Source organism: Pinus tabuliformis, chromosome 4_2, assembly GCF_031772625.1.
Source record: "Pinus tabuliformis cultivar Carrire ecotype Pingquan chromosome 4_2, CPIR1, whole genome shotgun sequence".
In the NCBI taxonomy this organism is placed as follows: domain Eukaryota; kingdom Viridiplantae; phylum Streptophyta; class Pinopsida; order Pinales; family Pinaceae; genus Pinus; species Pinus tabuliformis.
In genome coordinates, this window is record NC_142304.1 from 1,172,410,983 (window position 1) to 1,172,438,671 (window position 27,689).

The window sequence follows — 27,689 nt, forward strand, 5'->3', positions numbered from 1 at the left end:
CTGCGATCTTTGCCTTCAACACCTCCATGTCTTTACCACTAAACTGAACCCTCTCGATTCCTTCTCGAGCCCAAGCGTTGGCCTTCTGCTTTTCCTCCTCCGTTAGTTCACATCTCGGATTAGAACCTATTTTCGCATTCTTCCCCCGCGCCTTCTTCTGTTTAACCGCAGAGGATGGAGCCTTACATGATTCGACCCCATTCGTAATATCACCGAGAGCAGTTCGAGGTGCAACCCCTGCGCGCCCATTCTTATAATTATAAAACCGTAATCTTTGTTTTTTACAAAAAAAGGCTATACCTTACTTCCAGTTTCGTGGATCTGTGAATATCTGAATCCACAATATTTTTGAATTATTGAGAGGCACACTGTTCCTCAAATTCCAATTTTATAAGGATTGTTTGCTCTTGGATATGGATGTGGATTTGTATAGAGATTTCTGAAATGTGGGCTCTTTATGATTGATAACAGGAAAACAATGGATGCTCTGAGAAAGCAGGCAAACAAGTTGATAGAACAGGTTGCGAAACAGCAGCAGGTATTGCATTGTAGTCATTTTAATTTTATGTTTACTATTTTACATATATGCAAAAACCTCAGCCCTGCCAAGTAAGTTCATGCAGGTTCTCTACTTTACAATCTATTTTTGCTTGCTTGACCTAATAATATTTTTCTTATAACTATAAAACCTTAATCTTTGTTTTTTACAAAAAAGGCTATACCTTATTTCCAGTTTCGTGGATCTGTGAATATCTGAATCCACAATATTTTTGAATTATTGAGAGGCACACTGTTCCTCAAATTCCCAATTTTATAAGGATTGTTTGCTCTTGGATATGGATGTGGATTTGTATAGAGATTTCTGAAATGTGGGCTCTTTATGATTGATAACAGGAAAACAATGATGCTCTGAGAAAGCAGGCAAACAAGTTGATGGAACAGGTTGCGAAACAGCACCAGGTATTGCATTGTAGTCATTTTAATTTTATGTTTACTATTTTACATATATGCAAAAACCTCAGCCCTGCCGAGTAAGTTCATGCAGGTTCTCTACTTTACAATCTATTTTTGCTTGCTTGACCTAATAATATTTTTTTTATAATTATAAAACCTTAATCTTTGTTTTTTACAAAAAAAAAAGGCTATACCTTACTTCCAGTTTCGTGGATCTGTGAATATCTGAATCCGCAATATTTTTGAATTATTGAGAGGCACACTGTTCCTCAAATTCCCAATTTTATAAGGATTGTTTGCTCTTGGATATGGATGTGGATTTGTATAGAGATTTCTGAAATGTGGGCTCTGTATGATTGATAACAGGAAAACAATGGATGCTCTGAGAAAGCAGGCAAACAAGTTGATAGAACAGGTTGCGAAACAGCAGCAGGTATTGCATTGTAGTCATTTTAATTTTATGTTTTTCAAATTTGAACTAGGAAGGAAGCAGCAATGGATGCATATGACACTGTTCCTTCATACTAGCGGGAATTTAATCCTTTTGTAATTATAAGGCTCGTAGGTAATGGAGCTGGGGCTCCCAGATAATCACATTGTGATTGTGTGAGGGATTTAGATTAGTTTTGGGTTCTTGCCAATACATCAACGTGTTGCATTTGCCTTTAAACCATACCCACTTCACTTTGTATGTTAAAACTTGAGATTGAGTTATGACCATAGAGTTCCTTCCTGGTCTGCCTATTATGGATATGGATCATGATCATTTGGTAGTCGGCAGCTGCTCTATGATCAGTGCAAAGTACATCGTGTTGTGGGGTAATGTGGCCTCTAGATTGGCAGCCTGCTAAGACTTGCAGGGAAGACCACCAATTATGTGTAACTAGCACTAGTAGTTGTGACACATCCATTGATTGCTGATGTAGACAGCTCTTTTTACAGTGAGCCTTGATCAGAGGTGATGCCAGCGTAACTTCCATACAATGGGATGATAGCAATGTTCAATGTCTCTCCTCAAAGAAATGTGGGATTTGAGGATAATAATTGAAGCAAAGGAACTTTACGTATCCTCTTTAGTTTACTATAAAAACTACACTAAATAACCAAGAAAGGCACTGTGGCTAGCTCAAGTGCATGGAGAGCTATTCGTATTAGAGTCTATGCCATCCAGGGGATGTATGATTCAGTGTAATTTGCACCAATGATCTCTATTTAGTATTTGCCAGTCATTTTATTGACTACTGGACTGACAGGTCTCTTTACCTGATGAAATTGAAGTTATATTGAGTTTTGGAGCCATCGAGTTAAAAATGGGCATTCTGCCCCTTGTCTTTCACCAAGACTTTCCCTTGTATTATGAACATCACTGACTAAGAACCTGCCAGTTTCAATATTTCTTTGCCCGTTAGCTATATTCAAATTCCAGAGGACATCTATCTTGAATAGGCAGAGTCTACCTCGTTGATGACTGTCGGGTGACTATGCTTATCTTCCTTTACATCGTGTCTACTGGGTGACATGAGAATGGCCTCCTTTCGAATATTGCAATTAATTTTTTCGTTAATATTTTCTTTTTTCTTTAAATATTTTGAGTATAACTTGCAAGATGCTAGAGCAAGATTGTTTAGGTTACTCCAATAAAAAAAATTCTGATACTATAAATCCTCAGCTATGGTCTGTAAGTTGATTTGCCAGTGGCCATATGATTGTTTCTCTCTCTCTAATACCCAGCTATGTAGTGCACACTGCACTCTCAGTGGGAAGTTGCCATACATAATTTATTGTTTTCATTAGTTAAACTTTTCGACATGAAACTTTTCTTTTTCCATGGAAAAAATCTTAATTTCTATTCAGTACAAAGAATGGAAATACATTCTTTATATGCTCTTGGCACGAGTACATAATGAGATGAAATATAAGGCCTTTCAGTTTTAATATTTGAAAAACAAAAGCCTTAACTAAACACAACATATGAGTCAATTGGGTAGTTATTGGGTAGTTATGGTAAATTTGACTTGGTCAAGTCATTTTTTGAGCTTTGAGTTTATGAGAACCCATGGTATTGTCTATGGTGGTTACGCCGTAAGGCGTTCCCTCTGATTACGCCGTAAGGCGTTCCCTCTGAGAGAGACATCCCTGAAATGTGACGTGTGCGATTGTGAGCCATTGATTTTGTGTGTTAGATGATTGGAGTGTTTTGGACCGTTCGTTTAATCTGTTTTATTTATAAAAAAAATAGTATTTTCCCAATAATAAGCCATGAAAAGCCAGACCTCGCCTGCTCGCGATGAGACTCTTCTGCTGCCTTCGCATGCTGGCAAAGAGACTATGCGATGAGACTCTTCTGCTGCCTTCCCATGCTGGCAAAGACACTCTGCGATGAGACTCTTCTGCTGCCTTCGCATGCTGGCAGAGATTCGGCTTTCTTTCTTTTTTCAAAAGAGGGGTTAACTTTTAAAAAATCGAACAGTGATAATCTGGGTTCCAATGCCAATAGGAGACTGTATACCTGGTATAAACTGGGGAACTGAACTTTAATTGCTTCTTGAGTATGCCTTAGGATTGCTCCCATTTTTCGTGATTTCCGTAAAATAAAAACCAAGAAGGAAGGTCTGCAATTGAAATCTTGAGATTGGTTTGTGGGTGACATGGCAGCTTCCGTTACACTGCAATGGTTCCCCTTTTTAATATTGATGTTATTTATCAAAACTTGCAATTTCTTTAATGCATCTGTTATAAAATGACTCCTACATGATTCGTTTTCTGTAGAAGTTTAGTTGCATAGCTTTGGAGGACTATTGGAAGAACTGGTTAAAAGTACATTACATAATGTAAATAAAGTTTTGTCACGCGCAGTGATTGAGAGATTCTGAACTCGGAGGAAAGTTTGTGGCAGTTGCACTGTTGGATTATGCAACACATTTTGTTATGGGCTGTGTTGGATCCAAGACTAAGACTGTTAAGCAATCACCTGCAAACGAAGACCCTCTTGTTCTTGCTGCAGAAACAGCATGTGAGTATAATTATTTTAGGTCTTGTGTTTCTGATTTTATTTTTCTGGTTGTAAAATGTACGGGATATTTTTACCTATTTTTCCAAACGTTGCTGATTTTTAAGATCATTTATCTTTTGGAAATTGGACTATGTAGACACACATTCATGCACACAAACATACACATGTATATATGCCCATACAGTCAATAATGTCCTGATTGTGTAAATCTTCCCTGCTCTAGATGCGTATGTGATTTTGGTACAATTTTTTACTCTAAATAGCGTAGATTTTATTCAAACTTCTGACTGTGGCAAAAAATGGAATGTATAACACAGTCGAACCCATCATTGGTTCCAAGGGACTTCGAAAACAAGTCAGTGCCCACTTCGTCTCCCTTGCCATCGGCCATCAGACTCAGGAGCCTTTCATATTATTAGCTCCATTGCTAGATCTTCCTATCTCACTCATTCTTTCGTGAAAGACAATTATTTTGTATTGTGCCATGGTCTTTTATATATGTGTCACGACAGCATTACAACTTATTTATTTATTTCTTTATGTTATTTTTAGCATTTTCTGGATCTGCACTTGCACTCCCACATTGGATTCATACTGATTGTACTCTTCGGTTGGAAATATTGAGAAGGGTGTGAATCAGTATTTCTTATTCTTTTCACAATTGATTAGTTTATTACTTAAGCATTAAGAGCATTAACAGAAAAACAAAATCACATCAATGATCAGTGCACTAAATATGTCGTCCAAACAAGCTTTGCATTATGTATGTTTACATGCACAATTTACCAGTCAAGCTGGAAGGAAGTAAAATACTCCCCAAAGAAGATAATGCTTCCCAATTTTTGAAGGTATTTGCAGACCTAGATCGAAGGAGTCTTTAGTCCCCCTTACAATCAACAAGTCAACCAATCACTGCTGCTCCACAACTGTTGCCCATTACCGCAGTCACTGCTGCTACCGCTGCCCACTGTTGCAACCACTGCTACTCAACGCGTCCCTCTAATGCTACTGCTGCACACTGCTCTGCTGGTGTCATTCACTGCTGCCTCGTCCCTCTAATGCTACTGCTGCAAACTGCTCTGCTGGGGTCATTCACTGCTGCCTCTGTTGCTGCTGTCCAAGTCAAACACATCACAAGAATAATACTGTTGGAACAAGAATAGTACTGTTGTCACAAGAATAATACTGGTGTAACAGGAACTCTGTATGAACTGTCAAATGGTCTGCCACACATCCCTGTTTATATACTGCCACTATCACTGTCACCATCACGTCTAGAATACTGCTGTCAATGCCAAGGTTACCATCATCAAGCAAGGTCACTATCTGCATTGAAGGCTCTGTCATCATTATGTATCAGGCATAGAGTTTCATGAAAGATCATTGTCTCATGATCTACAAACTAATATAAGTGTCAATATTGTAAATTCAAGTGCAAGCCTCAAATTCACTGATATCACTGTTATCAACAGTTCTGTATAGTCACTAACAAGCTTACTGCTCCCTCATCAAGTGCTGGGCTTTCTTTGTCAACAAAGAACTGTTATAAAAACAGTCATCAAGCCATTGTCACAAGGTCACTATATCAAGTCCCCTTACATCAGCGCTTAGAAGTTATTGCCACAAGGTTACTGCTACAGGAAGTAGTTCAGACTTCAGTCCTCATACTTCAGAATTCTCTCTTCAAGGATCTGTCTCTTTTCAGATGTTTGATGAGCAGACATACACGTTGCATTACACAAAAGGCACTACACACTGTGGAACTTTGCTTCTATAGTATTAAGGTCACAGGGTTACTTTATGATATATGACAAAAGCCAAATTAAAGATGATTGCTATGATTACTAACAACCTAAATAATGTGAACCCTAGGCCATACTCATAAATGTAGTGAATAAACAAGGGTACGAGCTGTTCTTAACAGGAACCCTGTACAACTGTTGTGGCTGCTTCAGTGGATATGTGTCTTCCGTAAACCAGAGTAGGACCAATTCAAAGCATACCAAAAATTGATGCCAAGATATAAAGACAGAAATTCATAACATCAAAAATACTTTAGCTACCTTCAGCAGTTTGGATCTCTGCCTTATCTCTGTGTAGATCTAGGTCTGGACTCTGGACTAATGACACCTTTAGAACATACGCTACAAATTTAAGGCACACAAGTATACCAACAAACTCAGAGTTTCAGATATTGTTCCAGAGAATTACCAACTTGAACTAATTTGAACTTCACCTTGTATCAATCTCCAGATTTTCAAATATTCCACAGATGAATCGAATTTTCCATAGGGATTTATCATTAGCCACAGGTGATCAATATACAATCCTTGATGAATAATGTCAAGGCTGAACTTATTTGATGTCCAATGTTATGTAAACTTCACTGAGTTTGCTTAAATCTTTTGCTGAGGATGCAGGCTCACATATAATTGAGTATTTTATTTTTGGATCACTGCAACAAATCTTCAGATTGTGCTATTTCAGGGTATTTTCACCGAACTACAGAGTTAAATGTGCTCAAATAGAAATCAAGGCTGTTAGCAAATCCACAGCAGTGACACACACTTCCAAAATTAAATGTCACCAATCATTGTATAACTACAAGGAAGAAACACGTTGTAGTTATACATGCGCTCTAAATAAGTTGCAATCGGTGAAATCATACATGCCCACTGTTCCTGGAAACCCCATACATAGGAGCCCTCTCTATAGGATGTGCTCAGGCTGAGAGTAGAGAGCCAAAAAGATTATATTTTAGAGCGAATATCTTGATCTCAATACGCTGCACCAGATTGCAGAAGAATTCTAGCAAAACGTGGCATAAATTAGAAATTGGTGATTTAACTGAGGCCAAATTTTTAGTAGGATAGGGCCGAGTAGTTTCATTGTAGACAAAACTCATGGTGTAAATATTCTCCAACGCTACCTGCAGATATCAAACTGTACCCCAACAAAACCATGTAGAAATCATTCACAACCCAACGAACCCCTTACCAAAAACAAAAACATAAAATCCTTCTCGAATTACTTCAAGGCTGCAGGACTATTACAGTCCTCCTCCACGGGTCTGAGAGGATCAAATGACTTGATTCACTGGGTAGAGATGCTATCCTTTTATAGGGACCGAGTGCGTTCTTGAATACTTGACGGGCTACTTCACAAAATGTAGCCGACATGACTCGAGGAGGGAAAGTATTTTTGAGTTAAATTAATTGGAGAGAATTACCAACAAACTCAGTATACCAAGTATACCAACAAACTCAGAGTTTCAGATATTGTTCCAGAGAATTACCAACTTGAACTAATTTGAACTTCACCTTGTATCAATCTCCAGATTTTCAAATATTCCACAGATGAATCGAATTTTCCATAGGGATTTATCATTAGCCACAGGTGATCAATATATAATCCTTGATGAATAATGTCAAGGCTGAACTTATTTGATGTCCAATGTTATGTAAACTTCACTGAGTTTTCTTAAATCTTTTGCTGAGGATGCAGGCTCACATATAATTGAGTATTTTATTTTTGGATCACTGCAACAAATCTTCAGATTGTGCTATTTCAGGGTATTTTCACCGAACTACAGAGTTAAATGTGCTCAAAAAGAAATCAAGGCTGTTAGCAAATCCACAGCAGTGACACACACTTCCAAAATTAAATGTCACCAATCATTGTATAACTACAAGGAAGAAACACGTTGTAGTTATACATGCGCTCTAAATAAGTTGCAATCGGTGAAATCATACATGCCCACTGTTCCTGGAAACCCCATACATAGGAGCCCTCTCTATAGGATGTGCTCAGGCTGAGAGTAGAGAGCCAAAAAGATTATATTTTAGAGCGAATATCTTGATCTCAATACGCTGCACCAGATTGCAGAAATTGGTGATTTAACTGAGGCCAAATTTTTAGTAGGATAGGGCCGAGTAGTTTCATTGTAGACAAAACTCATGGTGTAAATATTCTCCAACGCTACCTGCAGATATCAAACTGTACCCCAACAAAACCATGTAGAAATCATTCACAACCCAACGAACCCCTTACCGAAAACAAAAACATAAAATCCTTCTCGAATTACTTCAAGGCTGCAGGACTATTACAGTCCTCCTCCACGGGTCTGAGAGGATCAAATGACTTGATTCACTGGGTAGAGATGCTATCCTTTTAGAGGGACCGAGTGCGTTCTTGAATACTTGACGGGCTACTTCACAAAATGTAGCCGACATGACTCGAGGAGGGAAAGTATTTTTGAGTTAAATTAATTGGAGAGAAAAATATTTTATTTAACACTCAATGTTGGAGCCATAATATTTGAGGTCGATTTCAAATTTGGACCATATATTCTAAATAAATTTGATAATTAATCTTACCCTTCTAACATTTCAAATTGGGACCATTAATTAATTTGATTATTAATTTTATCATCTTTGCCACATTGTTCAACCAATGATATGATGCCACCTCAGCATCATGGGGTTTTGAGCCATAGACTAGGTCTTCAACTTTGACTAAGCATTCCTCTCAAACCATGAAGGCCCACAGGATGCTCCACATACCATTGGAATCAACATGACGAGGAGAATTTGATGACGAGAGTATCCAAGACAAACTATTTGATCTGCATCATCAAAAACTTCAACAATTGCGGGGTGTGTCCATCGTCCAGGGAACCAAACCCTAGGCTAGGGTTTCACCACTACATCCTCTGCATCCACTCATCCATCTATGCAGTGTGTCGAGGACATCAATGACAACATCCTGCACCTGCTTCTTGAACCTCATCTTGCTCTTGCTGCATTTGTTGCTTGACATCAATGACAACATACTTAACTTCTTCTTTAGTCCTATTGACCTAATTTTGTGGTCATTTGTTAGACAATAATAAAATTATCTTATCTTATCTTAATACCAAATATCTTTATGCGGGGATGATGTTTTTCTCCTATCGATTGAAGGTAAACAATGCAATTCCATGACTTTAACCAAACTAGAAATCTAGTTGGCATGATAAGATTGACCTAGGTAGATGTTTCTCGGATATACAATTTGGTCTTATTGTTAAGGTGTGTAGTGGTGTTTAAGTGTGATGGAGTGCTTGAAGGTTTGCAATAGATTGCATTGTGATTCAATCTTAAGTCTCCACTCTTTTGGAATTATCTCTTGAAAGTTTGTAACTAGTGTGAACATCTCTAAAATAACAAATTTGAATGTGTCATTACATTAAGAACATTTAGTGCATCTTTCTTTGCTAGTGTACTTTTTTTTTAATCTTTTGTGTTTTTGTGGAATGCCTATATTCGTGCATGGCTTGGTGTCTTTTTGCTAATATAATATGTAGGCTATGGTCCACTCGACCATCCCCCCCCCCCCCCCCCCCCCCTCCAAAAAAAAAACCCATGTACCTTGCATTCCAGGGTCTTGTGGAACCTTCGGAAATGTCCCAAACTGTTGGGGACTTGGGGATTCGCTGGCCATCCTCAAGATGTTTTGGGAAGATTTTAGGGATGTTCCAGATAGATTTTAGGGATGTTTTTGCCAGATTTGAGGGATTTTTTGGGTAGATTTCAGGGATAACCCAAGCTTATATCTTCAATTTTGACAATCATGGACATTTATGATTGAACACTATGATCATTTTTCCAATCCATTATATTTTAGGGACATTCCAGATAGATTTTAGGGATGTTACTTGTTGATTTGAATTGAGGAATTCCAGCCGTGTAAGGAATAATTTATTGACTTTCGAGATACACATAGTCTTGTATTACATCACGATTGATGCGGGGAGAGGTCATCCTGTCGGAGAGCAATGACATTCATGGGAGCAATTTTAATATCAATACCAGAACTGTGTATGCAATAATCTTATCTTGGCGTCTTGTTTGTCAAGTTTTGCAATTGCGTGTGTGGACAACTATCACAATTTGCAAGTTGCAACTAAGGTGCATTGAATATGCTTCGATGTACTTTTATGGTCATTATCATTAATAAAACAAAACAATTACATGAAATATCGTTGACATCCATGTGGGATAATTTAAAATATAATTGAAAGTGCTAAATGGTGTTCTTAAAAGTTGTTTATTAATGATATCAATAAAAAAAATAGTGAACAAGTACATGACATATCGTTGACATCCATGTGGGATAATTTAAAATATAATTGAAAGTGAAAAATGGTGTTTTTAGAAGTTGTTTATTTCGATTTCTGTTTAATTAATAATATTTCATCTATATTAAATGTTTTATAACTATTAATAATTAAAAAATAAAATAACAATTATTATAATTTCCAAACTTGTGAGAAACACCATTCAGTTACTTTTTATTACACTTAATATCTCATAGTACCCACTCATACATAACTTACTCTATATAATTTGGCACATTATTGCATACGTTTTTTTTTGTTAGTTTACTACATTTTTTTAAAATAATTATTTTAAATATTAAATTACAACCTACTATAAATTGAAATTTAAGAAAAATGATCTTAGCATGCATTATTCGAACAAAATATTGCAGCTTGAAGACTCTTGTATGTGATATGTCTCATCCCTATTCAAAGTTGTAAAGTGTGTTTTTTGATGATCTCCTTGTTACTAGTGGTAATGCTTCAAAGGACCAGGGCAATCCTTTGATAGATAAGAAGATGGGGCAAATGAATGGAGAAAAAATGATGGGAATTGAATAAAATCAAGTGGTCAACTGAAGAAGAATGGGGTAAGATGGGGCAAATGAATGGAGAAAAAAAGATGGGAATTGAATAAAATCAAGTGGTCAACTGAAGAAGAATGGGGTTCATCTAAGGATGGGAATGCTCTTTTTGATGGCAGGTCACATCCATTGCAACAATTTGGATATAACGAACACCCACTCTAGGATTTCGTGTTTCTTGGCTCTGTGATGAAAATAATGAAGAGAAAATACATGTTAATTTGTTACTTGTGTTATTTGATGCAAGTTTTGTAATGAATGACTGAAAAATACACGGTGAGAGAAAAATTCATATTACGCTAATTAAGGAATGTTTTTCACTTGTTGAACTTGTAGTATTGAATTTAACACACTGACACTTTACAACAATGAACTAACAATCTTCATGATGAAAATAGTAATGTGGAAAATTTATTTACATAATGAAAAAGGCAATATGGGATATTCCGATCACGTTCCAAGGCATTTTTTAAAATGTGGATTTGAGAAAAGGTTGTTGTGGAAGGTGTTGTTTGTATATGGGAAAGATTTATCTACATAATGAAAAAGGAAATATGGGATATTCCAATCATGTTCCAAGCCATTTTTTAAAATGTGGATGTGAGAAAAGGTTGTTGTGGAAGGTGTTGTTTGTATATGGGAAATTTCCTGATCATGGTATGTAATCCTAATGTTGATAGATATGTCTACTTTAAAATGTGGATGTGAGAAAAGGTTGTTGTGGAAGGTGTTGTTTCTATATGAGAAATTTCCTGATCATTGTGTGTAATTCTAATGTTCATAGATATGTCTACTAAGTGGTTCCAGTTAATGGGACATTGATGTGAGCATTCAATATATTTTTATTCTTTATCAAAGTATTTTTTTTTTTTTGTATTTGCATAATTCAATTTATGCCTTACAGCGTCCCCTTTGCAACATTTGGTGCAAATGCTAGTTTAATTCCTTTTGAGTAGATAAAAAGTTAAAATGGATCTAGATTGGTATTAATGATAGACAATTTTACAAATTGTTTAAATTAAATGATTTTTAATTGAATAAATTATATATAAGAGAGCCTTCTAAGTCATATAAGGTTGAGTTTTTTAATTGAATTGTGTATAAATGTTAATATCTTTAAAGTTTTGAAATTTCAGTAGTGATTTTAGTAAACTTTTTAAAAAATAATTAAATTTTAATATTTAATAAAAATAATGAAATTAATATTAGTTAGACAAAATTATCATTAGATCTAAAAAAATTAGATTTAAAATTTAATATAAATGTTATATTTAATTATAAATTATTTAACAAGTATAATTTATCAATATATTTTAAATTAAAAGAAATATAAAGTTGAATTATAAATGATTTAATAACTTTTTATATTAATACAATGTGAATTTTAGCTATTTAAATCATTGCCTAAATCATTTATCAATTATTGAGAGAGGTCAAATCTTTTGAAGTGAAAACCTCTTTTTTAGTGCAAAACTTGAAGAAATGTTTGCATGCCAAAAAATTTGATCCCTCTCAGCATTTAATAAATTCAGAATTAAGATGGATCTAAATTGGTTTTAATTAGTGTACCATGTCATTGCTACTCAACAAGTATTGAATCTTATTTATAAATTAACATAACATTTATTCTTAGGCTTACCAATCTAGTTCCAAAATGACATTGGTATGTTTACAACATTTGATTGAGTGATTACACTTGACTCAATTATAAGGTAATATTCAACTATGAAAGACATAATTCCACTAGGAGGGTAGCTACCATTTGGTTCACTTTCCGTATACTTCATGATAATTGTTCTTTTTGTGCAAGGTGTTGGTTCTCATTATTACCTTGATTATAAACAACATAGATAATAAATCATAAGACTAGTTCAACATATACCATTCATGAAATTTAGGGTTAGCATTGAATATAGTAGTAATATGTAAGCATACCCTTGTATGCTCCTCATAGTACAATGGTATTTCCCTTAGTAAATTTTGTGATTATGTTGGAGTCCTCAACAATAACTACATCCCTTTGCATAGTGTCCTTGAGGAACCTAACTCCTTGATACATTGTTAGTGCTTTTGCTTGTTATTAGTTGCTTGTCCCTATCTCTAGGGAAATTTTAATTTATAGGGACCTCTTCCACTTAGCAAAACACAACGCAAGGTCTTGATCTCCATTGAATCCATTCCCTCTAGTTCCATAGTGTTGGCATAAAGAATTTTAGCTACTGGTTGTTCTTTGGGTATCCCTAAAATTCGTATACCTTGGCTCATTGTAGTGATGAATCAGACAAGTGTATAATGTGATTTCAAGGACACCTTATCTCATTTGCAGTGAACATTTCTACCAACTCCATGCATAGGACCCTCTTTTCAATATGTTTTCAAGTCTATGTTTTGAATTTTTTTTAATTAGAAATGTAAAATTAGAAATTTAATTAATTATATGTTTTAATTTTATTTTATTTTTAAATTAAAAATATAAAATCATAAATTAAAATGGGTCGAATTACATTATAATGCACTTAATATTTATAATATGAATAGCCCTTTCCAAATTTATACTTTCCATCATATATTAAATATTATCCATTAAAATGAAAATAAATATTTACAAATTTTAATAATAACAAAGAATTTGGTATGTTTATATTTTTTTATTAGTGATTTTAAAATTATAAAGAATTTGGTATGTTAATAATTTTTTATTAGTGATTTTAAAATTATAAGCTACAATTTTTGAAATTATATTACATTTTTCATGTATTATTGTATATAATATTTATAAAATTAAATAAAATAACCATATATTTAATAAATTTTTTATTATTATCAATTTTATGGTTTGAAAATTTTCCAAAATAAAATATAAAATTATGATTTTAAGTGGTTCAAATTTCATTGTAATTCACTTGATATTTATAATATTTATGGGCTTTTCCAAGTTTATGTTTTCTACTTTATATTAAATATTATTGATTAAGATAAAAATAAATATCTACAAATTTAAATAATTGCATGGAGAGACTTTAGTCCAACATGAATGATTACATGGGAGACTTTAGCCAAAAGTGAATGAGATGTTCTAAGGTTATGTAATGTTGTTTAAACTTGTTAATTTAGTCAAATTACATAAATATAAAATAAAATAAAATAAAAGAAGAATTATAATTATTAATAATTAAACCATTTTAGATTCATTTTAACTCTAGATTTAGATAGCCTACAAAGGGATCAAATTTCTCAAGGTGCAAGCTTTTCTTTTAAATCCATCTCAACTCTAGATTTAGTCAGCATAGAGGGAATTTTTTTCCTGATGATAATGTTAGAGTTTGTTCTATTTGCATAGTTTGGGAAATCTTACAAAGACCCAGGATTTCACATGAGTGAGAGACAATTTACTTGATCTGGTTTATAAACATGTATATGCATCTCCTAGATGGGAAGAAGCATGTGGAGGGATATGGAGGTGAGCATGAGATTGTTTTGTGTGAGAAATCCATCACAACTTGTTAGGTTTCTCACTCTACAATGTTTTTATGTGCTTGAGTTTGTGCTAAAAGGAAATATAACACATGTTAGATTTTCTTTGACATTCAAATGTTGTTAATCTAGCACACCTTAGCCTTATTTAGTCCTAAAATGTTGTTGTGTTCTTGTGTTTGTGCTAGAAGGAAATATAGCACGTGTTAGATTTCTTTCAAATTTAAGTATGCTTGTGTTTGTGTTAGAAAATTTAACACAAGCTAGATTTCTTATACTCTACAATGTTGTTGGCAACGTGCATGTATTTGTGGTAGACATAAATCTAGTACTTGCTAGATTTCTCACTCTACAATGTTTCTATGTGCTCGAGTTTGCGCTAAAAAGAAATCTAACACATGTTAGATTTTATTTTACATTGTAATGTTGTTAATCTAGCACACATTAGACCTATTTAGTCCTACAATGTTCTTATGTTCTTGTGTTTGTGCTCGAAGAAAATATAGCATGTGTTAGATTTATTTCAAATTTAAATGTGCTTGTGTTTGGGTTGGAAGAAAATTTAACACACGCTAGATATCTTATACTCTACAATGTTGTTGGCAACGTGTTAGTATTTGTGGTAGACATAAATCTAGCACTTACTAGATTTCTCACTCTACAATGTTTTTGCGTGATCGAGTTTGCGCTAAAAGGAAATCTAACACATTGGATTTTCTTTTACATTGCAATGTTGTTAATATAGCACACATTAGACTTATTTAGTCCTAAAATGTTGTTATGTTCTTGTGTTTGTGCTAGAAGGAAATATAACGTGTTAAATTTCTTTCAAATTTAAATTTGCTTGAGTTTGTGTTGGGAGAAAATTTAACACAAGCTAGATTTCTTATACTCTACAATGTTGTTGTTGGCAATGTGCTTGTATTTGTGGTAGACAAAAATCTAGCACTTGCTAGATTTCTCAATCTACAATGTTTCTATGTGCTTGACTTTGCACTAAAAGGAAATCTAACACATGTTAGATTTTCTTTTACATTGCAATCTTGTTAAACTAGCACACATTAGACTTATTTAGTCCTAAAATGTTGGTATGTTCTTGTGTTTGTGTTAGAAGGAAATATAGTATGTGTTAGATTTTTATCAAATTTAAATGTGCTTGTTTTTGTGTTGGAAGAAAATTTAACACAAGTTAGATTTCTTATACTCTACAATGTTGTTGTTGGCAACATGTTGTATTTGTGGTAGACATAAATCTAGCACTTGCTAGAATTCTCAATCTACAATGTTTCTATGTGCTTGACTTTGAGCTAAAAGGAAATCTAACATGTGTTAGATTTTCTTTTACATTGCAGTGTTGTTAATCTAGCACACATTAGACTTATTTAGTCCTACAATGTTGTTATGTTGTTGTGTTTGTGCTAGAAGGAAATATAGCATGTGTTAGATTTTTTTCAAATTAAAATGTGCTTGTGTTTGTGTTGGAAGAAAATTTAACACAATTTAGAATTCTTATAATGTACAATGTTGTTGTTGGCAACGTGCTTGTATTGGTGGTAGACATAAATCTAGCAGTTGCTAGATTTCTCATTCTTAAATGTTTCTATGTGCTTGAGTTTGCGCTAAAAGGAAATCTAACACATGTTATATTTTTTTTTACATTGCAATGTTGTTAATCTAGCACACATTAGACTTAATGAGTCCTAAAATGTTATGTTCTTGTGTTTGTGCTAGAAGGAAATATAACATGTGTTATATTTCTTTCAAATTTAATTTTGCTTGTGTTTGTGTTGGAATAAAATTTAACACAACCAGATTTCTTATACTCTACAATGTTGTTGTTGGCAAGGTGCTTGTATTTGTAGTAGACATAAATCTAGCACTTGTTAGATTTCTCACTCTACAATGTTTCTATGTGCTTGAGTTTGCACTAAAAGTAAATCTAACACATGTTAGATTTTCTTTTACATTGCAATGTTGTTAATCTAGCACACATTAGACTTATTTAGTCCTAAAATGTTGTTATATTCTTGTGTTTGTGTTAGAAGGAAATATAGCATGTGTTAGATTTCTTTCAAATTTAAATGTGCTTGTGTTTGTGTTGGTAGAAAATTTAACACAAGCTAGATTTCTTATACTCTACAATGTTTTTGTTGGCAACGTGTTTGTATTTGTGGTAGACATAAATCTAACACTTGCTAGATTTCTCACTCTAAAAATGTTTCTATGTGCTCGAGTTTGCACTAAAAGGAAATCTAACACATGTTAGATTTTATTTTAAATTGCAATGTTGTTAATCTAGCACACATTAAACTTATTTAGTCCTACAATGTTGTTATGTTCTTGTGTTTGTGTTAGAAGAAAATTTAACACAATCTAGAATTCTTATACTCTACAATGTTGTTGTTGGCAATGTGCTTGTATTTGTGGTAGACATAAATCTAGCACTTGATAGACTTCTCACTCTACAATGTTTCTATGTGCTCAAGTTTGCGCTAAAAGAAAATCTAACACATGTTAGATTTTATTTTACATTGCAATGTTGTGAATGCTAACATGTTTTTGTTTAGGTTAAAAGGAAATCTAGCTTGTGTTAGATTTTTTGTTGTTGTGTAATGTTGTCATTTGAAATATTTATATGTTTGTGTTATAAGTAAATGTAACACAGACTAAATTTTTCTCACCCTACAATGTTATGTGATTATGTTTCCATTAGAAGGAAATATAGTTTGCATTATATTTTGTTCATCTTGTAATGTTGTTATTTGCAACGTTCTTGTGTTTTTTATAGGAGGAAATCTTTGTACACTATTCCATTCTTAGACCACATATTCCATATGAAGGGCCTTCTAATCATTCCAGGGTTTAACATTTTTTATATTGTAACAATAGTCTATGTAGGCATGGACTAAAACCTCATTGTCTCTAAAAGGCAAGGTCAAATGTCCGAGGAAATATTATTATTGCAATGTTTTTATTGACATTGTGTTTATGTTTTTGCTAGAAGGAAATTTAGCATCCACTAGATTTGCTTTACAATACAATGTTGTTGTTGGCAATCTTCTTGTATGCGATAGAATATAGTCTAGCATGGGTTACATTTCCTTTGCCTTGCAATATTTTTAATGACAATGTGTTTGTGTTTGTGGTAGAAGGAAATCTAGCTTGTGCTATATTTATTTTGTTTTGAAATGTTTTTCTTGGAAATATGAATGTGTTCGTACTAAAAATAATTCTAGCACATGCTAGATTTCTTTCACCTTACAATGTTTTTTTTTAACAATATCCATGCGTTTGTAATAGAAATAAATCTAGGATGCGAATATTTCTTTTGCTTTGCAAGATTCTTGTTGGCAATATGCTTTTGTTCGTGTTAGAAGTAGTTATATCAAATTTATATTTCTTTCACCTTGCAAAGTTGCTATGTGTTTGTCTTTGTGCTAGACGAATATCTAGAAGAAAATCTAATGATCGCCATAGTTAATGTTCTTTCATTGTGTTTTGCTTTTATTTTTTCGAAAGCAAACTAAGAATATACATGACTATAAGAGATAAATTTTGTGTATATATGATGTTGTTGTAGTCTCTACAATTGTTTTTATTTATTCACAATGTAATGTCTTTTGGAAATTTTCTTATGCTCGTGCTAGAAGGAAACCTAGTAGATATTTGCTTTATATTCACGATTAAAAGAACATAATAAATTATTTGGGGGTGCCCTTTTTCTAACCTTGATTAGCTACTCTTCGAGCCCTTCAGGGATTAACCATGGAAGAAATTGCTTCAACAACATATAATTTATTGGATGGAACCATTTGGTTTTTTATTCCAATTAATCATCATCAAATGCCATAAAATTAAAATATTATTGTTCTAAATTGAAAACCAACAAAACAATATTGGATGCAATGGTTACATATTGTCAAAGTCATGATCAAAACTTGAATGAGATGACTCTTACCACATTCAACATTCTTGAGCATTATGAAATTAATGATATCATATTTACCAATTTCTGCAACACGGTGGAGGGGTCTGCTTATGTCAAAGGAACACGTAATACAAAGATAGAGTCCCTTTCTCAGCAAGCATGTGGAGTTCTTGACAAAATGATAAATGCATCAACAAGTGTTCAACAAGTTGATAACAATTTTGAATTTGGTTGTCATTTTGGGGGCCCTCATCTTTTGTCAACATTTTTGCACTCTTTTCCATGTCAGTTGCAACCAATTTTACATACTGACCTTGTTGTTTTGGATACACTTGCTTTGAAAAAAGAACAATTCCACAAGGGATTTTACATTGTATTTTTTCGATTTCTTATCGAAAAAATGAGTTGAATGACTTTACTACAATTCTCTTAGTAAAACTTTGGTTTTGTAATGATGTACGTCAGTCTTTGAGAATTTCCATAAAGAACTCCAAGTTCAACTATAAAATGATTAGTGGCATTTATGAATATAAGTCACAAAACAATTATAGTTATGATATAGTTCTTATTTTTTTTTTTTTTTTTTTTTAACAAATTCGGATGCTATGTATTGATTGAAAAAAGTGCTAAGGCATAAAGCCATACATAGTTTGCTGCAAGAGCATTACAAATCCAAGGATAGAGAATGAGGTCCCTATCCCTGAGCTGGATTCTCAAAATTCGGACTACTAAAGAGCAAGTACTACTATAGATTCGGACGAACTGAAGACACAAAAATTTGCATTTGCAATACATGATTTAATCGATGGAAATATGACTGATATTCCTCGCAGTAGAGTTCTCTGGGTGCTGATCTGCTTCCATTGGATTGACGCTTGAAGAAGTTGATTTTGCTTTCTGTTTGGCTTCCAAAATGTCTCTTAAAATTGCCAATGATTCCTCAGCATGGATGCATCTATTGCTAAGCCCGTTGAACTGATCCTGAAGCGAGTGAACCCTGTGGAGAAACAACTCCATTTCTGTACGGTACTTAGCATGGAGATTTCTGAACTGCTCCTCAAATTTTCCTTCCAGACAATGGATCTTTTCTGCGTGCCTAGCTTCCATATTTCGCACTTGATCTTCCAGAATTCGCTGTTGAGCTCTGACCTCGTCGAATTCCGCTTGTAGGTCTCGGCAGTGAAAACATTGCTCCTCACGCGCCATCACGGAGAAAGGATTGATTTTAAAAGAGACAGAATCACAAGAACAGCCTAAGGGCTCCGTGAGGTTACAAGGAAGAGGGGACCACGGTTTGATGTCGGATCTGATAGAGAATAAGCTGCAACAGAGGGAGTTCGAGAGCCCAAGTCTCAACTTCGAGGATAAGAGAGAGGGCGGATCTGAGAGATGACGCTCTGTATAATGGAAGGGAAAAGAGAAGGGGGAAAGAAGCCAGGAAGGAGCAAGAGAGGGGGGCGGGATGGAGAGCCAAGGGTCGACGATCAGCAAATGAGCTGAGAGAGGAGCGGTGGGTATAGAAAGAGGGCTTCTGAAGCTCTTGATCAATCCTTTAGTTCTGTTCCTGTAAGAGTCCAATAGATAGGTTAGCGAAATAAAAAGCAGGGGAAATAAAACCGATACCAAGGCACATCTTCTATGTCGCAGCTGGCCCTGGTTGCTTCCTTCGACTTCACAGTGATGCTCTTGGACGTTATGCTGTAAGATGAGAGGATCTGCTCTCCTATTTAAAGATTGAATCCGACTGCGGCATCCTGAATTCTTTTCAGAAGACCGATTCTCTGCAGAGTTAAAGTATTTTGTGGGATTTCTGGGACGATTGTCTGAGGCAGTGAGATCCTTGGTCAGTCCTCTTCGTTTATGAGTTTTGCTTGGGATTACCAATGGATTGCTGATCGTATTCTGTAGCTGATTGATTGGGCTTTTCGAGTGCCCGAAAACTGTTGTCACCATACCCCCCGCACGCTTGTTGGGATTGCGCGCTTGGGGATTGTCAGATTTCACTAGATTCATGGCAGAGGCTGGAAGAAGGATTGCTGATTGTGCCTTAGGGTTCCCTCTCGATATCCGACGGCTTTATTAGCATGACTGTCCGCTGCCCCATTGTGTGTGCGCAGAATATGATAGAACCGAATTGTACTGAAGTAGTCGGTGAGGAGATTGATGCGGCAGAGGTGTTGTTGGAGGCTGCTATTTGATGACGGCCTGTGATGATTCATATATCCGATGACAATCGAAGAGTCTCCTAGCACGATTGCCTTTTTGATACCCCTTTTTTGAAGTTGCAGCAAACCTTGGAACAGAGCAAGAGCCTCCGCAATATTGTTAGTTTTGACTCCTAAACTCCATTCATAGCTACTTATTTCTTCTCCTTTCTCATCTAGAATAACTCCTCCTGCTCCTGCTGGTCCTGGATTGGACTTAGAGGCCCCGTCAAAGAGTAAAATTGGACAGTTATTGCTCGTCATCCATCTCTTGAATTCCTGAGATGAGAGCCTTATTTCCCATTGTTTGATCTTGTGGTTAGGATTCGCGCTCCTTCTCTGAATATTATGATGATGGCCTGTACTATCTAGAATATGACTGATCATGATCCTTTCCTCAGTAGTGTAATCAGTAATTTTAATGATGCCTGAGCATTTGACTACTATCGTTTCCTGCGCTAGAAGGTGAGCACTGCTACATGTTATTCTAACATTGCCTTCTTGGTTTTGAAAAATTTTCTTGTTTCTAGTGAGCCAGATTTTCCAGAGAAGGTTGTGTGGGATGATGTCCCAGGTTCTTTTGACAATCTTGCTCCGCTTATTTTTCCAGGGGCAATTCCTTCTCCAATAATGTATTGTCTCAGCAATGTTTTGCTGGGGCTGCCAGTTTATATTGCCAAGTTTGGCCATAATAGTCCAGCATCTCTTCGCAAAGGCACATTCAAGAAAAAGATGGTGGATGGTTTCCTCCTCAGAGCAGCAGTTAGGACAGATTGAGGGACCATATATCCCTCTTTTTTTTAAATTTTCCGAGGTGAGAATTTTCCCTTTAAGCAACAGCCAGATGAAGAATTTGACCTTTGGGATGGCCTCAGATTTCCAGATTATTCGCCATTGATTCCAAACCGGAGCTTGATATGTGCTATTGCAGATGAATTGATAGCCAGATTTAATGGTATACCCTGAGCCCGTGGGGTCCCATCTTAGCCCATCTAGAGCTCCTTTTTTAATAGGAGCTCTATTTTGGAGATTTTTAATGAGGGCTTGCAAGCTAGAGTCCAAGTGTGGAGGAATGACCGGAAATTCCCAGCTAAGCCAAGCTCCGCTCTCCTCGTCCCATTTTGAGATTTGATCCAGCCTCTGGATGCCCTTACTATGCAGATAAATAATAATGGGAATGGCTTCTTCTACAGAATTTATAGGTTGAAAACCCATAATTTTATCAGTGGCATAATTAATGCTGCTCCCATCCCCTGGAATTTTTGAAGTATTTTGGACAAGAATGGGAATTGCTTTCTTACAAAGCTGCCATATTTTAGTGGAGTCCCTTGCTGGAATATCAGATTCAAGTAATCTTTGCCTGCTGTCTGAAAGATACTTGCATTCAAGAACCTGTTTCCACCAGGCTTTAGGTTCACTGATGAGTCTCCAAGCCATTTTAATCCCAAAGGCAAGATTCAGTAATTTAGGCATTCTGATTCCCAATCCACCTCTGTCTGGAGATTGGATGACATTTCTCCAATTGACCAAATTGAATCTATTTTTATCTTGTTTCCCTCCTTGCCATAAAAAATTACGGAGAGCAATTTCTAACTTGTTGTGGAAAGAAGCTGGAGCTTGATAAAGAGTGAAGCGGTATAATGGTAAGGAGGAAATACCTGATTTAAGCAAGATTAATCTACCCGCTGGGTTGAGCCATTGAGTTCCCCATTGCTGCACCTTTCTTTTGACTTTGTCAATTACTTCACTCCAGGTAGATGCTTTAAGGACGCCCAAAGTAACTGGCATCCCTAGATATGTGAAGTGGTCCCAGGTTTCTTTGTAGGCTACTCCAAATATATTGGCAATGTTATGAGCTGTTTGATTAGAGATGTTCCATCCATAGATGCAGCTTTTCTGAAAGTTGACTTCTCCTCCAGAGCACTCCATAAATTGATCAAGGATAGATTTGAAGCGCCTTGCTATTGTTGTGGAGGCCCCGCCAATTAGCAAGGTATCATCAGCGAATTGTGAATGATTGATATTTTTAACTCCATTCCCATACTTGATGCCCGAGATAAGGCCTACTCTTCGCTTGTGATCAAGGTTGCTGCTGAAGGATTCCGCCATCATGATAAAGAGATAGGGAGAGAGAGGGCATCCTTGCCTTAGGCCTCTTGAGGATTGAAATGATTCACAGGGGCGGCCATTGATGAGAGGCGAGATCCAAGGGCCAGTGATGCATGCAGCTATGGTGCTTATGAATTCAGGGCTGAAGCCCATTTTTCCCATGACAGCGTACAAGAAGGAGTGCCTGACTCGGTCAAATGCGTTAGCTAAATCTAGCTTGAGGACGAAACCTTTCTCTTGTCTGGAGGTGCTAGAATGAATAGCTTCTTGAACCAAGGTGATGGAATCATGAATCTGCCTGTTAGCCATGAAGCCGCCCTGATTTTCGGATATAATAGTAGGCAGCAATGGTTGAAGTCTAGCAGCTATGATTTTTGCGAAGATCTTATAAGATGTATTGCACAAGGAGATAGGCCTGAACCTGGAAAAGGAGGTGGGCCTGGATTCCTTGGGGATGAGGGCGAGATATGTTGAATTAGTGAACCCCCCCATTTTTTTTTTCCTTTGAATTCCTTTCATCATCTTAACCAAGTCTTTTTTTATCAAATACCAGTGGTCTCTGTAGAAATTAATGGAGAAGCCATCTGGACCTGGAGATTTGTCTGGTTGAAGAGTCCAGATGGCTTTTTTAACCTCTTCCTCTGTTATTTCTCTATTCATCCTTTCATTTTCTTCAGCCGTAATTTTCCTTGGAAGGTGTTGGAGAAAGGTCGTGTAGTCCCGAGCGTCTCCATTTTCAGTGAGGAGGTTCTTGAAGTGATGGAAGGCTGCCTCTTTGATAGAGTCCTGGTCGTCATGCCTGCTGCCTTGACTGTCAGTGATAGAGGTCACAATGTTTCTTGACTTTTTTACGGTGGCCTGCTTGTGAAAGTATGCTGTATTTTTGTCCCCTTCTTTTAACCATATTTCTCGCGACTTAAGCCTCCATTTGACTTCTTCTGCTCTCTTAATTTGAGTGAGTTGTTCCTGCACTTCCCATATAGTTCTTATTATACATTTCTATAATTCAGAATTAAAATTTTTGGAGGCTATAAAATACTCTCACACATTTGAAGACACATTTGATAAAAATGAGAGAGATTATGATTTCTGGATGGATTTAGTGGAAAAACACCAACAATGTAGTGATGCAAAAGTGGTTATTTCTCTTTATGCGGAGAAAAATTTAATCAAGGCTTGTTGTACATATGGAAGAAGAATTTCAAGTGTTGTGCAAACATGGCCACAAAGAACAATCATGTTAAATAATTACAAATCTATTCAACTATCAAATCCGGTATCCATTTCCCGGATGCGGGTGGAGATCGGGCGGGATAGCCAGGTGTCGGCGGTGGCAAGTCACGTGGGCGGTCGTATGCCCGGACATGCCACGACGCACCCTGCAGCAGAAGCCATAAATACGATGGGAGACTCCGCATACTCGGCTTCAATGCTGGGTTTATGGCTGGTTCGATGTGCATTCATTATGCAGCTTGGTTCGAGGCATATGGCGCCCGTTATTTACGCTCCCTCGGTCGCCTGGACTCATACCTGCAAACATTCCACGCAGAGGTTAGTGGAGGAGATTCTGAGCACAAATTCTCTGAGGGATTCTGGTTCGAAGGTTGACCTGACGATGCCGCGGGAGAGGCCAAGGATGGGTAGTCGCAGGGGAGGTTCTCGGGGCCGCTCTGCCACCCAGCGCCCTGTCAATTCGCCCTCCTCCTCTGCAGAAATTGCATATGAGCACATTAGAAGCTCAAACAGACCTGTCGTTCGCGGAGCTATGCGTGGATGGGGAGAAATTCCGGAATGTGGGCATCTGGAGCACCCAGCTGTTCGTTATCGAATTCCTTGTACGCTGGAAAACAATACTCTGATAGTTTCAGTTATGGTGGAACACTGCAATAACCACAGAGGTCCTCAGGACAATCTGGGCGCGCCGGTGGTCGATATGCAGGTCCCTGCAGTCGATATGCGAGAGCCTCCCTCAACTCGCGCTCCCCCAGCCACTCAAATGGATGAAGCAGGCCCTAGCGTTCCGGTTCAGAGAGCGTTGAGCGCGGAAATGAGGGTCTCACAAAAGCTTAAAGGTCAGGTGAAGGATGGGGAGGTCTTGCAGAAGCTTAAAGGTCTGGCGAAGGAGGAGCCCCAGACGACCGATGAGGATTAGCTCCGCTGTCATCACGCTCAATGCTGCCAGGAAAGCAACTCTTTTTGCTCCATGTCGATTTACTGTGCTCTTTGTATTTCAGTCTATGTGTCGTCCATATCGGACTTTGTATCCACTATGTCAGTCCACCGTGTCAGTTTATCGGTTTGTCAATCCACCGTGTCAGCTCACATATCCACTGTGGCGGCTTCTAAGTCTACTGTGTTGAATCATTTTTGTAATGATGCTACTTTGAAGGTTTTTCATGAAGACAATCCCGCTGAAAATGCAGGGCCACAGCCCTGGTGTAACTGTGATGTAAATTTTGATTTTTGTAATATAAATTAGCATAGATTTACGGAGAAAAAAAAAAATTCCGGTATCCATTAACTTCTTGGAAAATTCGGGTACTACAATTCATTTTTTTTTCTTATAATACTTTGGATACTATTTTTTTCATATTTCTTAATTGTTAAAGTGTTTACTAAAATGACTAACGACAGAGATTCTAAAATAGAGAATGATGAAAGTGGGAAGAAAAAAATTAATCAACATAGTGCTTATGTTGTTGAGAAAAGTATGGAGATGGAAATAGGAGGAGGAGGAGAGGAAGAAGTTATCATACCAGGTGCATAATTTGTTTGGTTTTTTCTCTTGATAATTTTTCAATTTATTTAATTTCCATGTTCATAACATTTTTGGATGACTATTATAGGGAATTATGAGATGAATGAAATTAATCAAGACAATGACCATGGAACGATGGAGATAGAAATGGGTATTAATCATTGTAACTCTATCTTTTTTTATTTTATTATTATTCTAAATTATTGTGATTCATATCATTTCATATGTTGATTATAGTTGGAAATAAAGAGAATGCATATAATGACCCTGGTATTGTCCCACAAAACTACAATCAAGACCAAAATATTATTATGGATGATTATTTATGGTTCTTTTTTTGTATAGTTGTTTAATGCATTTTGTTCATTGTCACAATTTATAACATTTTTTTATGTTTATTATAGTGACAAGCAAACAGAACCAAGACATTGATCAAGTGAAAGTTAAACAAAACTTTAATCAAGAAAAAAATATAACATCAAGTACTTATAATTTGTCCACTTGTTTTCCTTGTTATTTAATGATTCTATTCATTTTCACCAATTCAAAATATTTTATATGTTTAATTTGGAAACAAATAAAGGTAACTAGGATGATGATGAGGTGCAACGCTACAAATATGAAGATAATGTCATATCAGATACTTATAACTTGTCTTATTATTTATCTTATTATTATTCAAACTCAAATGCTTGTAACTACCATAACTTTGTATATTTTTTTTTTATAGGAACAAATAAAAAGGATAAAATTAACAATCAAAGTAATGTTAAAGGTGTGTGTGTGTGTGTGTGTGTGTGTTTCCTTTTAAAGGTTGCATTACTAATGTTTTTCTTGGTATTGGTATTTGATTGAAGGTTTAATAAGAAGTACAATTGGTATTTGATTGAAGGTTTAATATGTTTACTCCAAGTCTTATCAAGATGATAAAAGAAATTATTGTTTCATCTATAAATAGTGCAAAAACCACTCAAGGTAAGTGTATCATTTCAACAATTTTTTTAGTAATTTTTGTAACATGAATAAAGTGGTTTGACTATATTATTTTCCATTGTGTTGCAGGCAAAATAACTGAAAAGAAACTAGTTATTTTTGAACTAAAGGACATGAAGCAACAAACAAAGGGCATATTGAGAAAATGGGAGCTGATGTTGATTACACAATAGAGCAAAAATTATTTTGGATTCATCCACATGCAAAATCATTTTTTGAAATGTGTTTCAAAAATGAATCTCTTAACATTGCAATTTGGATGACAACTTTGAAACAAAGCACAACAAGATTTTAAAAAAAGTTGGTTTCAGAAACATTACGAGATAAACTTGTGTTTAAGTGGATTGCTTTAGACTGTAAGCCACAAAAGGGACATAAGGTCATTGACAATCCAATGAAAGTTATACACACTAAATCATTGAAAAAAGTGTGGGAAATGCATATCCAATATGATGCAACCAATACTATTATAGTTGTTTGTTTAATTGAGAGAGTGAAAGAGAATCCAAAAGAAAATGTGATTCTTGCCCCTCCATTCATTGGAGCAAATCAAGGGAATAATTGGTTGATCAATGAGCTATGGAGAATATTGCGTAAACTCAACAAGGCTATGGATGTGCGAGCTACTTTGAAGGATGTTCAATTACATTTAGAAGTACCTTAAGATTACAAATGTTTATATCATGCTATTATATGTATGACATCATGAATTATTACTTTTATTTCACAACGCTAATAAAAGAATTGTTGATTTGGTTTTTCATTACTAAAAATAAAATATTTTGATTTTGATTTTTATTTTTGGTGAGATGAATAGTCATTTAATGTTTTCATATCAAATTTCCCATGCTATATATATATATATATATTACAATGGATTACATTGTATGTAAAATTAATAGATAACAGGTCTATTTGTTTTAATTAGATCATTACAATTATTTGCTTTAAATGTGGTTTAAGTTATCGTTATACCTCTTAGAAATTAGTAATGTGAAGGATGACCCATTGCATTCTTATAACCCTTTTTATTCCATATAAGTTGAAAAATTATATTAAGTTGTATGTAGCACCAACAATAAACATACAATTTGTACTAAAAGAAGCACCAAAAAAAACTAAGGTAGAAACTCTATAAATTTACATATAATTAATTAGGTTTGAAATTTAAAAATTGTATTATATTGTATGTGAAAATTAATATATAATTAGTTTGTTTACTTGTACTAGACCTTTGTAATTATATTTTTCAATTGCAATTAAATAAATCGTTACAAGTCTTAAAATCAATGATTTAAATGGTGGGTCAATGCATCCTTATAAGACTTTTATTCCGTACAAATTAAATAAAGGTATTAGGCTCTATGTATAAAGTAAACATATTATTTGTTTGTTCATTTTAATGGGGCAATTCTATTTGTATTTTGTGATACTTTGAACTCATTGTAGAATTATGTTTGCATACAAATGGAAATAGTTCATAATAAATATTAACATCATTTTTAAAATGATAAGTTTTTATGTCCTTAAGCA

The 27,689-nt window shown here is 35.4% G+C and overlaps 1 protein-coding gene across 4 annotated transcripts; it reads left to right on the forward strand.

The window, feature by feature from the left end:
• On the forward strand, window positions 1–26,747 carry LOC149173837 (uncharacterized). 4 transcript variants are annotated; one of them, XM_089428016.1, is made up of 6 exons: window positions 1–228; window positions 472–538; window positions 895–960; window positions 1,321–1,387; window positions 3,851–3,967; window positions 26,226–26,747. In XM_089428016.1, exons 2-6 carry the CDS (start codon window positions 479–481, stop codon window positions 26,327–26,329), a joined length of 414 nt encoding a protein of 137 aa, XP_089284142.1. In that variant the 5' UTR covers window positions 1–228; window positions 472–478; the 3' UTR covers window positions 26,330–26,747. The 4 variants fall into 4 exon arrangements, with proteins under 4 accessions (XP_089284142.1, XP_089284143.1, XP_089284144.1 ...); XM_089428017.1 differs by lacking the exon at window positions 26,226–26,747 and adding an exon at window positions 10,580–10,981; XM_089428018.1 differs by lacking the exon at window positions 26,226–26,747 and adding an exon at window positions 4,826–4,933.
• Window positions 26,748–27,689: the final 942 nt, after the last annotated feature.